The sequence below is a fragment of the Triticum dicoccoides genome, chromosome 2B, assembly GCF_002162155.2.
Source record: "Triticum dicoccoides isolate Atlit2015 ecotype Zavitan chromosome 2B, WEW_v2.0, whole genome shotgun sequence".
Taxonomy (NCBI): domain Eukaryota; kingdom Viridiplantae; phylum Streptophyta; class Magnoliopsida; order Poales; family Poaceae; genus Triticum; species Triticum dicoccoides.
This window is the reverse complement of record NC_041383.1, coordinates 699,461,810-699,479,661: the sequence shown is the minus strand read 5'-3', so window position 1 is coordinate 699,479,661 and position 17,852 is coordinate 699,461,810. Positions and strand designations below refer to the sequence as shown.

The following is a 17,852-nucleotide window of genomic DNA, read 5'->3' as shown; positions in this document are numbered from 1 at the left end:
CCTGGAAAAAGAACGCATGCGGCTGGAAAATATCACATGTGTACATGCGATGATAGACCAGCTCTGGGAGTTGAACGAGAAGCAAAGGGTCCTGATCATAATCTTCTGGTGGCAATGGTGGAACCAGCGCAACAAAATACGTGAAGGACAGTTGCCGCTGCAGGCTCCGGAACTCATAAGGCGGATTAGAAGCACCGCTATGGAGTATGAACAAGTGTTTGCGCCGGAGAAGCGAAGCATGGCCTTGGCAAAATGGAAACCGCCTGAAGCTCATACTCTCAAATTTAATCTGGATGCGTTTGGGGCTGAAGTCAACGCGTTGTCGGCGGCAATCACGACTGCGACGGAGCTGGGTGCCACACGGGTCGTTTTTGAAACTGACTCGCAGCTGCTTGCTGATGCCATGAACGTCCGAATAGCCGACCCCTCGCAGTATGCTGCGATCATCGAAGACCTGAAGCTCCAGCTCAAAATGTGGTTCGCGAAATGTAGCGTGATCCCATGTAGGCGCACGGCGAAATCTATAGCATATGAATTAGCCCAGATTGGTCGTATGTGCTTACCTAGTGTTTGTATGGAGTGGAACTCTATTGTACCGCCCGCTGTGCCTGCCTGTGTCTCGGGGGATATGCCCGAGCGCCGTTAATCTATAAAGCTCTGCTTTGCCTTAAAAAAATAATGGAGTTCTTACTCAGTGGCTAGTGGAGTGGGAAAATCTCAAACCAGAAGAAGCCGGCCACTTGGGAAGATGCAAACTTCATGAAACGGGTGTTCCCCAACTTCTTTGCAAGAACCATAAAAGCATGGTTCCCCCGTTTCGAAAAAAAAAACATGGCTCCCACATTGTTATACTGAGGTCAAGTATGTTCTTCAGCGGGAGGCACTGTCAGCTGAATCCTATTCTGCAAGTGTCATGTTATACAGTTAACTGTCGCATACCGGTTTGGCTACAGCTAAGAAGATCCTAAGGTGGAGGTTGACGATGACGAGATGAATGGCGGATCAGGGCCGAAGACTGTTTTAACTAAACTACAGTTACTTTCATGGCGCTTAATACTGTTTACTTTCATTGGTTATTTACATCGGCTGTAACTCACTATATAAGTGCTTGCATGCGAGCGTCACTCAAAATTCTCATCGGTTACTTTAATTAGGTTTGCTGGATCTGGCAGCAGCAACCGATCGAGTGTCACTCAAAATGGTAATGGAAAAAGTCCGATCGGGTGATGCCTACGAAGCACAATCTGTGTCACTGGCACTGTCCTTGTCCTCGGTGGCAGGGAAATCTTCTACTCCATTTTCAACTCAAGTACGGTTGGGAGCAAAACGAAACTGAATTGTTTCCGTCTTTTTTTTCAGTGGAAAATGATACCACCGCGGAAATCACTACCAGAAACTGAAATTTTACTGTGGGCTAAATATTTTTCCTGTCGGGCCCGTAGCCCACTCACAGTAAAATTTCTATCCCTGTCAGTCCGAAGCCCACAGAGAAATTAAGAACGTGGCGCGCGGCCCACCGCCAAAAACGCTACCGCGGCGCGAATTTTTCGCCACTTACCGCTGCTTTTCGCGCCTTATCAGGCCGCTCGGCTCTCTGGATAAGGCAAATCCTCAGCCACAAATCTCCCGAACCCACCTTGTGCCCCCAGATCTCATCGCCTCCGACCTCCCAGCGCCGGCCGACCACCGGTGCACGACGCCCCGAGCTCACCTGAGCGCCCCCCCTCCCACCCACCCACAGCGGAGCTCCGCCTCGCCCCCATCCGACCGCCGCCTCTACCATAGCCTCCGCCTCTCACTCCTCCGTCCTTTCAGATCTGACATGTGCTCCTTCACATCGTCGCCGTCATGCGCCGTCTACCGCCTGCTCCGACCCTCTGCACAGCCTCCTCTACACCAGCCCGTTGGTGGCTTGTTGGCCATCGCTCTCTCCATCTCCAGCTCCGTTCCCCGCCAGCTCTCCGCACGGTGCCATCTCCTCCAAACTGTAAATCGGCGCACGTACAGGTTTCTCTTGCTAATTAACTAGTACTCCAATTTAGTTGGGTGCTAATATTTCCAATTGTTTCTCTTTCATACTATTTCATATAGGATTTGGCTTGGTCAATTTGTTCTCAAGGACTATGTAGTAAGTACCATCTTGACAAAGGCATCAGCAGGAACATAATTTATTTTCACCGTGCATTAGCAAGTTCTGTGCGTACACTGCTTTTGTCTTATGTTCGGACAACAGGTGCATAGGGAATTCAATTTTTTTTCCTCTCTAGTCGGCGAAGGAGTACACCTTCACCGGCGACGCAGCCTCCCTTTGATTGCTACCCGCCCTCATGGAGTACTAAATCAAGATGAGCCGAGAGAAGGTAAAAATCTAATTTTTCAGTGTTGTAGTAGCAGTGCTAAGTACTTGACTGAAAATAAACTTGTGGACTGAGCAGCATCTTTCACCAGGAGAATCACAAGATCACGCTTGTAAACTACTGAATTAGGAGATAAAGACTGAAATTTATGTTGATATTTGTACATGAAACAGCTCCTAATCCTGTGATAATTACTACTAGCTAGTACAGACCATTGCTAGTTTGTACGGGACCAGCGTCATGAGAGGAATGGCATACTACAGTGCCTTATAGAGAGTACTAGATTGTGGTACTGCACAATTTTCGTTCTAGTTGAAAATTGTAAATCATCAAAGGAGTGGCTGCCTTTGTATCACATCAGTATTAAGGCAGCTCATAGCACCATCTGAACTTTTCTATATGTTTGGTCATACTCATTTACTTACTGTAATGGTAAACATCAAAGGAGTGGCTACCATTGTGTCGCACGCACCAGTGTTAAATGCTCGGAATGTGAGAAATTTTATTTCTTATTATACTTTCATATGTGAATTTATACTTGTCAGCATCCATATTATTTGTAAGTGCCAGCCTCACTAGTCGGACACTATGTAATGCAACTTTGGCAAACTTATATGAAACTTTGAAGTATAGTTGGCTTGGTAAAAGGGAAATGCTAAAATACAACTTCCAGACATTGTTGATGTATGCCCCTGAACCTAAAAATTGTATATTGATGACAACGATTTGAGGTCTGATTTTCCTAGTTTTTAGTTCATCTAGATCAGGAGCAAAACTGAACATTCAGGAACTATAAGAGATCTAAGCTTTGCTATGGCTCTTTATCAAGATATGGTTTTTACCTGTGTTCAGCAATAGCTACTATGTTGGTTCAATCTGAATTTTATTTCCATTATATTTCCTTCTACCGATTTTTAATTCTCTTATTATCCAGTAAAATAACAGTTTGTTCTCTAACTTGTCTATCCAGTACAAAAACAGGAGTTGCATTCAAAGTACAGGGAACATCATTAGTGCAACAAAGAGGTTGCAGCAAGAAGTTGAGGTTATCACTTGGAAAGAAGAAATTGTATAATATTCTTCCAAATGAAGAAGAGGTACTATTGTCTACTGTAGAAAAATCAAATAATTCGATGATGCTTTGGTTTCTTAGTATTATCGATTGTAGTGTGTGGCAATGATGAAGAGCTTAGCAATTATTCTGCAAATCTCAAATGTGTATACCTAATCCCTTCCATATTTTGATGGTGTATGTCTTCAAACTAGAAATTAAATGTTGGCCAACACCTATTTGAGATCTGTTCTTTCTTGTTTGTAGTTCATCTAGATTTGGAGCAAAATACAAGATTCGTGATCTAAAAGAGATGTAAGAGCCCTTACTCTAGTAAAGGTATGGTCTCTTACTTTTGTTTTCATCATCTTCTCCGAAGTATTATAATGAATACTTTGTTGTCAAGTTGTCTCCTGTATATTACCATCATATGTCATGTGTCCTCAAGATCATGATATCTGGGTTGAGCAAGTAGCTGCTATGTCGGTTTAGTTTGAACGTAGCCACTCTTTATATTTTGTTGGGATCTTTTCCAGTACCACAATAAATTGTTCTCTCGTTTTGTTTGTCCAACCTTTTGGTTTCATTCTCTTTCATTATGTTGGGATTTAGAAAGCATGGAGCGGTAGCATGGCAGGCACAAGGAACATCATGAAGACAAAGACAGAGAGCTTTCAACAATAACATGAGGTTATCTATCAAGGCAAGAAACTGTACCATATTATTTTGAAATCGAATAACTGATTGATACTGTAATTTGAGCTTGACTTGCAAGAAACCTCTAATGCAGCAAACCTGAAAAATAGGGACTAGCCCGTGTGGCATTTATATTAAGAAGGAAACACCCTAGGCACACAAGAAACCTCTAATAACTTATGTACTCAAGCTGTTGTAGATAGTCCTGTCATATTAACCTAGAAGCGCATGCTCAAGTTTTTAGTATAATTGATTTTTTTCAGTTGTGTTTGTATCAAATTTTAAGGGTTCTAGAACAAATCACTCAATTATTTTGTCAAATTTGTTAAGTTCAGTTGAAAAAAAAACTTAGGTATTATACCCATGCTAATGTGAGAAACTGAAATAACAAATAGGTTATTGTAGCAAAACTTAAGAACATTTTGAAAAAAATAGGTAGTATTCCTGAAACTGAGATAACAAATAGGTTATTGTAGCAAAATTGAAGAACATCTTGAAGAAATAGGTATTATTCCTGTTACTTGTTATCTTACTGTAGCAAATCGTTGACACTTGCACATTTTTACAAGTTCAATCATGTCCAGTGCAGGGTATCCTTGGAGAACATCTTGCAACCAAAGCTGTAGCAGAACCTTGTAGAAAATGAGGTCTCGAATTTTGAATATTTGGTTGATGCACCAGTGTCTTTGGTCTCTGTTTTTGTTGACCATTGATCCATGTATATAACTTCTATGCAATTTGATCAGAAGTTATGTGAATTCGCAACTCTGTGATTAATGTAAACTATTGATGTGTCTATGCTTTGAATATTTTGAGTGGAACAACCATGTGGAAAACCATTAGGAGTACTATTTTTTTTGTTTATTGTTTTCTTATTTTTCCTGACGGTAATGCCTGACAGGAGCAGACCACTGCACTGATTTGCTAAACCTGATGCCCGCTTATCCCTGTCGGGCCAAACCCGTCAGGAAAGAAAGAAAACCGACAGGAATTAAGGTCCTGTCGGCCAACCGACAGACATATATTAGTTTCCCTGTCAAGCTATGCCTGACGGCTAATCGTGACGGCCGGCCGACAGGAAAACATTTCCCTGTCGGTTTTCCCTATTTTCCTGTCGGTTTTGGGCTCACAGAAATATTTCAGTTTCTGGTGGTGAATTCAGAAAAGAATATGTAAGCGGATATAGCCGAAAACGAATACTAAGTTAATTATATAGTGAACATGAAATACAAAGGTGAAAGTTTGCTAGAACTCGAAAATCTCTAAGGCATGCATATAGAAAAATAAGTACAACATAACCAACAAAGTTGTGCAATTGCGCACCGGAGAGAAGGTCGCTAGTGAGCATGCGTGGAGGTTAGGAGTGGAAGGCTTGGAGTCCATCAGAGGGGCGAGGATCAAGACAGTACAATGGATTAGGTTTTAGTGGATATGATTACGTTAGACTAAAAGTTTAGTGCGCTAAGCTGGGTAGGCTAAATACAAATGACAAAAGAGAATTCTCGTTAGTGCCTTCAAAATTTTCATTTCTGCATGACTAACATCCGAAAATGTTGTTCTGCTTCTGTTCAGAAAGATTTATGTTTTGTTTAACCAGTGACAACTTTTAGCTTCAGAATACATATGGTCTAATCTTAGAATGAAACCCTACAAGCCATCAAGCTCACCACGTACCAAGTTTTATGGGCCCTACAAAATTTTAGAAAGAATTGACAGTGGGACATGTAAATTGCAGCTACCTCTGTGGGCATTCACCCTGTGTTCCATGTCAGTCGGCTGAAAAAACACTTAGGCACACATGCAGTGCCGAGGTCAGATCTCCCTTTAGTGGGTGAAGATGGCAGAATCAAGACTGAGCGTCTAGCAGTTGTGGAAACAAGATCTCTCCGAAGTACCGGAGTTCTTGTTACTCAGTGGCTAGAGGAGTGGGAAAATCTCGAACCAGATGAAACCAATTGGGAAGATGCAAACTTTGAAGTTGTTCAGCAATCCACCAGCTCCCCAGAATTTAAGAATCTGCGGAGTACCTGTCCTCTCGCTCCGCGGTTTTTGACTGGAACTCCGCCAGCTCTGGGAGCGGAGTCGCGGAGCGGAGGGACTCCGAACAGGCCCTTCATCAAATGGGTGTTCCACAATTTCTTTGCAAGCGCCATCAAAGCATAATTCCCTCATCGTTATACTTGAGGTCAAGTACTCGAGTATGTTCTTCAGGGGAGGTACTGTCAGCTGAATCCTGTTCTTCAAGCGTCATGTTATTCAGTTAACTGTCGTATACCGGTTCATGTTATTCAGTTAACTGTCGTATACCAGTTCAGCTACAGTTATGAAGATCCTACAGTGAAGGTTGACGATGATGAGATGAACGGTGGATCAAGACCAATGACTAAACTAGTGTTACTTTTGCCCCGCTTAATCACTGTTTACTTTCATCAATCAATTATTTACCGCGGCTGTAACTCACTATACAAGTGCCTGCATGCGAGTGAGTGGTTATATATCGAATGTACTGAACTATCAAATCCCTACATATATCCTTAGCTACTGTAGCAAATTCCCCAATTACTCAAAGGGTCACCACATCATGAGCTTATCACTGTACTAGATTTGTGATTTCTTCGATTTACAAGTCTGGTTCTCAGTAGGATGTGACACAGGTGAATTTCAGCGACCCTGCCCAGGCTGATGTTGCACTTCAGCCTAAACTTTTCATCGGACATCGTCACCGACTGATTGCTGTACAATCCTCAGCTTTTCTTGGACATGGCCCGATTGACACCACACCTGACACCATCATAGGGATTCGGCGGTCAGTAAATCCATCCTACTTAGGTTAGATGCATGTTTCATGCTTCAGAAATTTTGGAATTTGTATACTTTTGGTACTACAATATAACTTGGTCGGATAGAAAAGACATCCACCATATACAATACATGAATCTAAGATAAGTGCGCAAAATGAATCAAGAACTGTGCACTGGCATTTTGGTGAGGGTGATGATAAACAAAGCAATGAACAGAGCGTACCTGAAGTCCTGAAGTGGTAGCGCCTGCCATCAAGAAAAATGTGTGGTCATCTCATCAGTCGTCACTAATCAGTTATCCCTGGTTGACCGAAGATTTCAAGTGCCGTGACATAACATGATGACCTTAAGCATCCAAGTGCCCTGTTTGAATTAAAAAAAACTGATGAACAAACAATGCAAACGGTGTGCATATGAATCAAATAGTAATAGTGTGAGAGGATTTAGCATGGTGATATGATGTTTATGCACAGGCCACAACACTTCATCGCCCGCTGCAGCCCGACGCACCTAGCAATAGCATCGCCCTCCCACCCGCAAGGGTACGTAGCATTCCACTAGGTGTTCTTCAGCAGTACTCCTAGAAGAGTACGTCCCTTGAAACAGTATCTGGGAGGACTGTACATGCCCGCAGTTTCAGCTGAGCGACCTCGACGGTCCTCACCTCACGATCAATCAAGCCTCCCTGCCGTCGAGCCCGACCGGCTTTCGCACAATCGATCTGCTGCTGATAAGTGAGGAGGCAGCAGAGGAGGAGATGGAGGTCGTGAGCCGATCAGGTGATGGAGGAAGCAAAAAAGAGACGGTGTTTGCAAACTAATGATGGCGTGCCAAACTGCCAATACAATACTTTGATAGTTCTTTTAAAAAAAAACTTCAATAGTTCATTATCTCCAAAGAAAAAAACTTAGATAGTTCTATGGCAAAGCCGTTGATGATCGGCTTCCTATGTGTGGCTCTGTATTCACGACAAGCGAAAGCGGCACCAGGCAGCTGCCTTCTCGGTGCCTCCGTGAAGAAATGGTCTCCCCTCTCCATATATGGTTCCATCCATGGGTTTGTGTGTGATCACTCGCGATTGATCTTCATTGATTTGCTCTTGAATCAGTGGTTGGTGCCATGAAACTCCATGCAGTTCAGAGTCCGAACATACTCGTATTTGCTAGGCTGCAGTTCGTATAACAGTCCACCCCACCTCCGACTTCAGCCTCCAGTTTTAGTCACAGATTGTCACCGACTGATTTGATTGCTGTATTGTCTTCAGATGTTCTTGGTTCTTGGACATGGCTCAACTGCCAATCCACACTAGGTCATCAGCACACCTGGCACCATGATTAGCGGCTCATCAGTAAATTCATCCTACTTAGATTAGATGTGCAGGCACCAGAATAATAAGTGTAAAACAATAGTCAAATAAGCTCCTACTTGATTCTGCTTGGGTGCAGCTACACGTGCGATGATTTTTGTACGATCTGTGTACGGCACCTTTTTTCCACTGACTCAATTCTAGTTTATTAGGTTCTTGTTTAAAAGAATAAAAAAAGCTGCATAACAGACGCCCATTGTGTTCACTGTAGGACTGGGATAATTTCATATGCAATTTTACCGCAGAGCAATTCCGTTCTGCTTACAGGACGAAGGTGTTAATAGAAGGCTGAGTGACGTAAGATTCATAAACAAAATTTTATTTCTTCTTAAAACACGCTTTCTTTCTTTTCTTTCTCACTACGATATAACATGTCGAGAGCTGAAACATATGATCAACATTTAAAATCAGGCAAACACATGCGTCTACGATAAGGTACGACAGATGAATCAGAAAAGGTGCACTCACGTGTAACGTGTTAGTGACGGTGATCATAAACAAACAATAAACTGGACATACCAGAAATGGTAGCGCCAGGCAACCAACAAATTAATGTGTAGCCATCACTCATTAAACATGATAGCATCCTATGTGAGATTGCGCTCCAGCGGCCCGTTGCCGAGTTTACTGAATAACAAACCTAGCAAAAAAATAACAATGCTTGAGCAACTAACAAAATAACAATGATTCAGAAAATAATATCACCAACAACTACAGCACTCAGCCACTGACAAATCTAACCAGGATATAAAACTAAAAGCGAAAAACATACCATGGTAAGTCTTGCTACAGCATAGCTCACACCCAGCCAGCAACTAGAAGACACAAGAATGAGCGGAAATTCATAATGCCCATGATAAAACAAAAGAGTTGCCACTTTCAACATGGTTTCCTTGGTCCATCCATCATGCAGCTAGAGTAGCTCATGGAAAGCCAAATAGGTATACGGCAGTTGCACAAATGTGCCAGTGACAGCGAGCGCAGCAATATGTACAACATCTCGGGTGGCTCCAGTCTGCAGAGAGATGAATAACTTTTAGCAAGAAGAGGGTGAGCGTGTAAACTATTTCTGTAGGGAAAATGCTCCGGAAGTGTACCTTGGAAGTAGACACCGGTGATTAATTCACATACTGATTATCAATCCTGACCCGTAGCTTCTCCGTTGCTGCCATTCTGCATTGCATGCTTAGCTCGTCACTACAATAGGATAACTGAAGGTGCCTGAGCGAAGTTGGGAGGCCCATGTCTGGCAGCCTTGTGATGCACTGACAATGAAAGATAGATAACCTCTCAAGGGAGGTCAGGCTATGAAGGTTTGCAGGAAGTGACAAGAGATGCGTGTAAAAAGAGAATTCAAGTTCTTGGAGGGAGGTTAGAAGCTGTAACGCTCTCTCTTGTTCCCCTGTTAGGCTCACCAAGCTCTCTCTCTGTTTACCACCCCGAGGACTGAACTCTAGGCGTGTTAGAGATGTGAGCTGCTTGCAGAAGGGCGTGGAAAGGACAGACGCATCACTAATCTCAAGAGTTTTCAGTCCAGAGCAGATCCCAGAGGCCCCTTGCTGGTGCGACACAAGCTCCAAACAGGAAGATAGGCCGGGGGAGTTAAATACTTTCAAGGATGTCAGGTTTCTACAGAACTGGAGGCCCTCGATCGACGCAAGCAAGTCGCAGTCTCCAATTTCCAACTCTTTCAGTGCGGTGCAGTATGCCAACTGTAGAGACGTTAATTCTGGACTTCCCTGTATTGCTAATTTGGTGATGGCAGGAAGGCAGGACAGAAGATGGGATTGGACCCTGTCCGTGACAGCCGTGATCTCAAGTTTATCAAGTGACAGAGGAAATAGCTGAATTTGATTCCCACCCTGTTCTTGCTCCTGCAGTTTGAGATCCCATGCACAAGAAAGCTCGGAATTCATCTGGATATTCAAGCTTCGAAGGGAGGTGAGGAACTGCAAGCCCTCCAGTACAGCCAGCTGGACACACCCTGTGATTTGCAGTTCCTCCAGGGCCGTACAGGAATGCAGCTGTACATGCTTCAAACATGGGCCATAAAATAGATCTAACTTTTTGAGGGAGAGAAGTCCTAGAGGAGTGAAGGACTGCAAGTTCTCCGGGAGAGAACCGATAGTAATGTCTTCAAGTGATGGTGGGAGCAATCCAACTTCTATGGTACCATCATCTTTCGTTTCACCCACCAACGATGAGACCAGCTTGGGGCAACCAAAAAGGACTAGCTCCGTAAGTGAGGTGAATCCTGTGAGGTCTCTACTACCTCCACAGAACTCCAGATCCATGTTCAGCTGAATCCGTAACTTCTTGAGAGAACGTAGGAGATTGTATGGCAGTTTCAATTCATGTTCATCTTGGGCTGAGGTCATCACCGCCGAAACCAAACTGCTGGTTCCTCCCGTTTCTGTAGGTTGGCTAATTGACAGAGACTTTATCTGTTGACAGTTAGTTAATAGCAACTCCTCAAGGGACTCTGAATGTGAAAGCATTTGGGTCAGCCACCTCCCTGTTATGCCACATGCGTAAATGGCGACACCTTTGAGAGATGGGAGGACAAGGCTGCTTGCAGACATACTGTTCTCCCGGACAACCTCTGACACAGTGTTTGACATGGTCAGATTAGGGCAGCCGTATATACATAAATGCTCTAAAGCGATGAGTTGGCTGAAAGCTTCACATGAAAGGGAGACCAGATTTGGACAGTTACTTATTTTAAAGAATGTTACGCCCCTAAGGTTATCGAATGACAAGATACTGTCATCCATCCAGCACACTCAACTCATTAGATTCGATAGTGAACCATCTATGCTTTATAATCATTTTTGCAAGCCTCGGAACTCCCCTGATGGACAACTCGGAAATCAGAGCAGAAGGCGGAAAAGGATGTGACACTATCAAACAAGGGCAATCATGGATGGTAAGTCTACGCAGACTGGATGACCATCCTATTTGATCTCCTTGGGTCGTTAGACTGCTGCAAAATTCCAGGTTTGGCATTTTAGTCAACACCAACTTCTCCAGAGAAGGAACTGAAACTCTGACAACATGTAGGTCCATCAACTCCAACTCACTGAGCGCCCTCATTTCATTTAGTGGGAGGATTGGCCAGTCGCTGCAACATCATTTATCATAGTAAGTGTCTAACAATTTGCAAATGTATTGAAAGGGAAAATTTAGAGAGAAGAAAATTACTTTAATATATGGGGACACTGCCCAATGGAGAGTTTCCTGAGAGATGGAAACCATGATTTCTGCTCAGCGTCGAAAGAAGAGTAACTCTGGAAAAGAGTGAGCTCATTCAACTCAGGGCAGTTCTTGATCATCAAAACCCTTAGATGGGAAGTCAATTCCATTCCATAAGAACCAATGCATTTCTCCAGTTTTGGCATATCAATCAAGATCAACTCTTCCAAGGAAGGAAATGAGATTTCCGTTAAATTCAACATTCTGATCAATGTCAGCTTCCTAAGGAAAGGAAGCAATGCAGCAGTTGGAAGAATTTGCCATTCCCGGCACTTCTCTAGATGAAGTATTTGCAGCAAGGTAACTGAGGAAGTATTAGAAAGCCAGGTTGGGGAGGTAGCACCACTGTATCCAATTATTTTTAGAGTTTTGAGGTCCTGATGTGGTTGAAGACCTTCAAGAACATCCTTTGCTGCCTCTAGCTGAAGGCTCGTGCTGTTATCCTGCCATGACAAGGACAAAGTTTCTAGATACTCTTTGTCTAACAGCCTGGCCCCACTGGCCTCTTCTTTAGTCCTCACGTTTTCAAGTTGAGAAATTTCAAGTAGCACAAGCTCATTCAGAGACTGAAGTTCTCTTATCTCAAAATTACTGACATTTTGAACCTTGAAATTTAGTTCCTGAAGAGAGGTCATGTTGCCAACACAAGCTATTGCCTGATGCACTTTCTCATGAGAAATAAGATGGCGCAAATTAACAAGATTATAAATATCATTAGGCACAGCAAAATTGCCTGAAATACCCAAATTCAACACTTGAAGGTGATAAAATCTTGTCGATGCTTGAGGAAACACAGCGACAGTGTTGTTGTAGACTCTATATAACAATCTGTCTGTAAGGCCAACACAAATATATTCAAGATAGCGAAGATGGTATGGATTTAACAGACTCTGTATAGAGCTGACGTCAGCCTCTGTCACATAAATTCTTAGGATCCGCAAACATTTTGCATTTTTGCATAAAGTACGTAAGGACCCTAATAAATTTATGCTGCTTCTCCCAAACAACATCAAAGTCCTCAATTTTTGCGAAGGTCCAACCTTCTGAAGTATTTGATCAAACTTCTCAATAGGAGAACTGCCAGGTTTATCTTTATCAAAAGCAGTAGTAATGATTGACAAATGGCGAACACTTGATCGAATTTCCTCATGTTGCAATCCATGTACAGTTGCACACTCATTTGATGAAACTTTCCCTGCCAATTCATGCATTAGATCATGCATAACATACTTTGAGCCAACCTTTTGGAAGAAGCACAAATCAACTAATCTATCCAAATATCGCTGCCCTGTTTCCTCCAATTTCATGATATCCAAGCATGGACCAATTCTTTCCCATCAAATTGTTTGTCCTCTGGAAATAAAGAGCAATATGAGAAACAGTGTTGAAGGTGGACTGGTAGATAATCATAACTGAGCTCCAAGACGGGTAAAATATCATTGGCATCGTCTTGAAGAGATCTCCATTTGAACCGAACTGTCCTCCAATGCTTATGACTAACACTTGTGTTCAAAAGTGCACCAACACTTTGTGCAGCAAGTGGGCAGCCCTTTAGTGCTTTAGCAATCTGTTTGCCAATAGACTGCAAATAAGGATCACCCTCATAGTTCTCATTACCAAATGCACATGCCTTGAATAACAGCCAAAATTCCTTTTCATTGAGGCCACTCATTCTGACTTCATCCATCGTTTGTATCATTTCTGCAACTGATTTCATTCTAGTTGTTGCTAGTATCATGCAACCACTTACTTGATTACCTTTTAATGGAGCCAAGAGTTTAATCCATCCAATCTTGTCTTTGTCTTCCCACATGTCATCCAATACGAGCAGAAATCTTTTCTTTCTGATGTACTTCAAAAGGATCTCCTGTAGTACATTGAAATTGCTTACATTTTCGTACTCTTGTCTATCTTTACAGACATGCTCTAAGATCTCAATTGTCAGTCTCCTTTCACTGAAGTTTGTGGATACACAAATCCACATTTTCAAATCGAAATGATTTGTAATTCTTTCATCATGGTATACATATCTAGCAAGCGTCGTCTTCCCAATACCACCAATGCCAACCACTGGTAAAATAGTCAGATCACTAGATCCCCCCTTTATCAATAGATCTATTATCTCATCTCTTTCTGCATCCCTCCCGTACACCTGACGTTCAATTGAATAAGAAGTTGTCATGTGAGCATTTCTGGTAATATTCTGACTCTTACTTGATGCTGCCATGGGGCGCAAGATCTCAAGCTGAAGAGCCCCCTGCACAGAATTGCCATTACTGTGTAGAAGATTCACTATTACATTGATCCTCTTAGAAATGTTATCTTTAATCTCAAAAGGCAGTATGTTACAATGAGCTGGCCCTTCCTCTTCACGTTTCCTTTTTCTACCGCGTGAGATCCAATCAGTTATTTGGCTTGTGGCGCTGAGTACTAATTTAACAACAGAAGATAGAGTGGATGAGGACACATAGCTTCCATCAGGATTAGTACCAGTAGGAGCAGTACAACCTTTCCCTGCATAAGAAAACTTTCAGTTATTTTAGGCCAAGCAAAACGAGCCACTTAAGCAAAAGCAAATATTATCATGTAAGTACTAATAATTGATAAAAGTTCCATAAGGTATCTCTACCTTTAGCGTCGAAAATTTAACAAAAGTTGAATCATTCAGAAAAAATCATGATTAAGCAAGAGTTAGTCTGATGGGCAGTGCCTACGACATTCAACTCTCTTGGTTACGTATTAATTAAACTATACGCCAAGTAGCGTTCACAAACACAGCGATATAAAAGAAGCTGGAAGCAACCAAAATAGAACAGGTTAGACAAATGAAGCACCTTCTTCAATCTGTTGCTGGAGTCGGTAGTAGTCGAGCTCATCCATCACGTCCTCTGAGTCATAAAGCAGCTCTCTGAGATCATCCAGTGACTGGGCCAGAGGCATATTGTCAATCCTCCTTCCCTTGGCAGCAGCAAGAACCATCTGCACGTACCTCATCTGAAATTTAAGCTTCTCCACATCTTCAGCAAGCCCAATTTCACGAATCCAGGATTCCATATGTCCAGTGAAGAAGTTCCCAAGGATGCTTTCCACCAGCCATCCTATTGCCGCATCAACAACCGTGCCAAGCAACCCCGACATCTCTCCCGCACACCTAAGACAGCACGACAATGGCAGGAGCAAAAGCAGGCCTTGTGCAGGGTTGAAACCAAACAGATGGACTCAGAGGAATGAAGGGCAATAATAATGCATCAAAAGGAAGGAACTAGGAAGACAGAAAGCAAGGGAGGCAGCAAACGAGAGAGTTAAACTATGCACCGAAACCAGCTACCTTTACCAAGTAACAACTAGGATGATAGGGTCTCCACAGATATGGAACTTACAAGGAAGCACATGAGTCAAGTCTTGGCACCACAGTTGCATTAATTAACGGTGTATTTGGTTGTATACTTGTATGGCTGTGCAATACACTCATCTTTACTAATGAAACAGAACATAGCTGTCAGCCATGTAAAAAAGATTAGCTCATGATGTTAACATACCAACTACAGAGCACTTTCATGGAAAGTGTGTCTAGAGCTAACTTCACCAAAGAACATGGCAGGCCGCAAATAACATATGATTCAAAGTATGCACTAAAAACAGCTAAGTTCCCCAACTAACGCTAGAATCCCTTTAACTGACGTACATGGCCCTCATGTCAGCTTGAAGCGGGGTCTGCACAGGGGTGGAACTATGGTGGCCGTGAGTCAAGTCTTGGGCCCATAGTTGCGTTAACTAATGGTGTATTTGGCTGGGCGGCCTCTTTATACTAATGAAACATAACATAGCTGTCAGCCTTGTACAAAATACTAGCTTATGATGTAACATACCAACTACTGGGCACTTTCACGGTATTTGAGCTCAGAGAACAGAAATAAGAATAGGTATAGGGCCAATAGCAGCCTGGAATCTCTGGACGCACATGCATACCGGAGAAATGGTACAAGCAGTGCCGGACAAAACATCACGAAGGGCCATGTTATCGCTTGGCACTGATCATAATTGAGATGCTTTGGTTTCCGATAAGTATGTACAACCTTTTAGCTAGCAACAGATTTTGGCATATAGAGTAGGATATTAACTATATGAATGCTCAGGATATACTTCAAAATTCCGAAGGTAGCAGGACCGTAACCAGACAACACATTTACTTGGTGTGCACACATGTGTGATCTGGCCAGGGCGGGAGGCAAGATGTGCGGTACAAAATCACCTACTTTACCTGTGCGCCGACCAGCTCGGACCTGGACTGAGCGTGGCGCCAGGGCCGACGACATCAGTCCACGACAGAGATGGAGATTGCCGGCGTTGCTGCCGGCGCGACGGCCACCCGCGCGTGCACCCTGCGCAGGTTCGCCGGTCGGGCAATCCCTCGAACACGTGAAGGGCGCGAGCGCGCGCTGGACGGCCGCGCTGTGACACCAGGGGAAGGACGCACGCACAGGAGCGCGCGGTGTTCCGCGCGGCGCGGTAGATTTGCCTCACCGCGTAAGCACTCGCGCCACTGGTGGCGCAATGGCGGACGGGGTGACAGATCTGGTGCGGCTACGAGCGGCGCGAGAGAAGGTGTTCGACAGTTCGAGTGTCACACCTGATGGCAACGATGCGAACACGTAGACATTGGGATGGCGCCACCGTGATGCAGAGACGGGTAATACGTCGGCGTAGTCGAGTGGGTTAATTTGGGCCAGTTTGGTTCAATGCCTGGCCTTCCTGCCTGGGAAAAATTGAAGCCTGGCGTGTGCGGTGTGCCTGAAACAATCAAAGAATCTTTGCCTGGTGAGGCTAGCCTGGCTGCGATGTGTTTGGTGTGGGCTTGTTTGGTTGACTGTGTGAGAACCAGGCCCGCATGGGAAGCGAATGGGTTGTTTGGTTGCCTGGTTTTATTATTGGGTCTGCATAGCACGAAACTCAAAGCATCTCTAGACCTGACTCGTTGGGAACCTAGTTTCTCTCGAGCGAGGCTGAGGCGAGCGCACAAGGTGGGCCACTTGCAGGAGGGGAGATGGGAGGGATACGAGGTATGCAGCCTGTGCGTGCTTATCTTCTCCTACCTCCATTAACCTTCCCTCTAATTCTGTTCTTCCTAGCCCCTTTCGATCTATACAACGGTGCTTCGATTCGAGGTAAGCTCTACACAAAAAAGATGCACCTCGATGCTACGGTTCCATTCAGGCGATCGGTTCGTAATTTCGTCGGCTGTAAGTTCTTAATTTTGTCTTCCCGTTTGAAGCTGTTCTTGACGAATTTTGTCAGATTCGTCGCACACAATCGATCGTTTGAGTTTTCCTTTGACCAGCAGCCTAATCTCGCAGTTTCTCACAACATTCGTGTTGTAAGTTTTTGGTTTCGACGATCGTAGCTTCATCTCTTTTTGGACAGCAGTTTACTGCACTAACGATCTTGACGTGCTTGTGTTGCTGCAGCGGCGCGGCCGCGACGAGGAGCGTCGCACAGCAGGCGGCGACGGCGATCAGAGCCGCCGCTGGCGTGGATGGTCTGGTCCCCGCCCCCATTTGTCTCTCTCGCCGGCGCTGTGCTCCGGTCCGGGATGGCAGGCGGCCGGCGACCCCTCCCTCGACCTCCCTTCTTGACCGCCTCAGTCACCAGCGCGAATCAAGACGGCCGCGGCCCAGGGCGCAGCTGCGGGAGCAAGCTGGAGGGAGCAGCGACCAATTGAGAGAGGTCGGCCCTGGTTTGCTTGCTCAGCTCGCAACCAAGTCGGTGCTGCTTGCTATTGCTAGTCGACGGTGTCACTCGCCGTGCCGCCGACGGGGTCGCTCATCGACGCCTCCATGCTCGTCATGTCGGACACGGCGCCACAGCCACTATCCACCGTAGTCGCCATGGTCCGGCGCACATTGCATTTCTTCTCCCCCTCCCTCTGCTAGCTCTTAACCATGTGTGCTAAGTGCAAGTGCTAGCTCTTAATCACACCCCATGCAGGCAACCAAACACCGTGTTCATGTGCCGCTTGGGCTAATGCAGGTAACCAAACAAAGTGCACTTGGGTATTACCTAATGCAGCGACCCTCGATGCAGGCAACCAAACAACTTACGGGTGACGCATTTGGGGCTGTTTTTGCTCACCCGAGCTGTGTTGAGAAGTGTATGCAATGCAACTACTGTTCTAAACTTGAACCAAACACACCCTGTGTGTCCTGGCTTGGCAGCTATTATAAGCCCATAAAATAATGGATGGCCCATGCTTTCCAGTAGACAACATGCAAGGAAACACTCGATTAGTACCCCAGGCATGAGCCAGGCTACCTTTTCCCGACGCCTGGGCC

The 17,852-nt window shown here is 44.5% G+C and overlaps 1 protein-coding gene and 1 pseudogene across 1 annotated transcript; one reads left to right on the top strand and one right to left on the bottom strand.

Moving 5' to 3' along the window:
• Positions 1-199: 199 nt before the first annotated feature.
• On the top strand, positions 200-2,896 carry LOC119361172. The gene is made up of 4 exons (XM_037626512.1): positions 200-592; positions 1,475-1,987; positions 2,092-2,128; positions 2,234-2,896. The coding sequence occupies exons 1-4, from the start codon at positions 200-202 to the stop codon at positions 2,239-2,241; spliced, it is 951 nt and encodes a 316-aa protein (XP_037482409.1). The 3' UTR covers positions 2,242-2,896.
• Positions 2,897-6,720: 3,824 nt separating this feature from the next.
• Positions 6,721-16,192, bottom strand: LOC119365706 (annotated as a pseudogene).
• Between the last annotated feature and the right edge of the window lie 1,660 nt (positions 16,193-17,852).

Excerpts from the sequence above, each read along its gene's own strand:
- LOC119361172 (XM_037626512.1), top strand. The coding sequence starts at position 200 with ATGGAGTATGAACAAGTGTTTGCGCCGGAGAAGCGAAGCATGGCCTTG. Across the intron at positions 593-1,474 it reads GTATGGAGTGGAACTCTATT|TCCGAAGCCCACAGAGAAAT; the intron begins GTACCGCCCGCT and ends TATCCCTGTCAG. Across the intron at positions 1,988-2,091 it reads GGTGCCATCTCCTCCAAACT|GATTTGGCTTGGTCAATTTG; the intron begins GTAAATCGGCGC and ends TATTTCATATAG.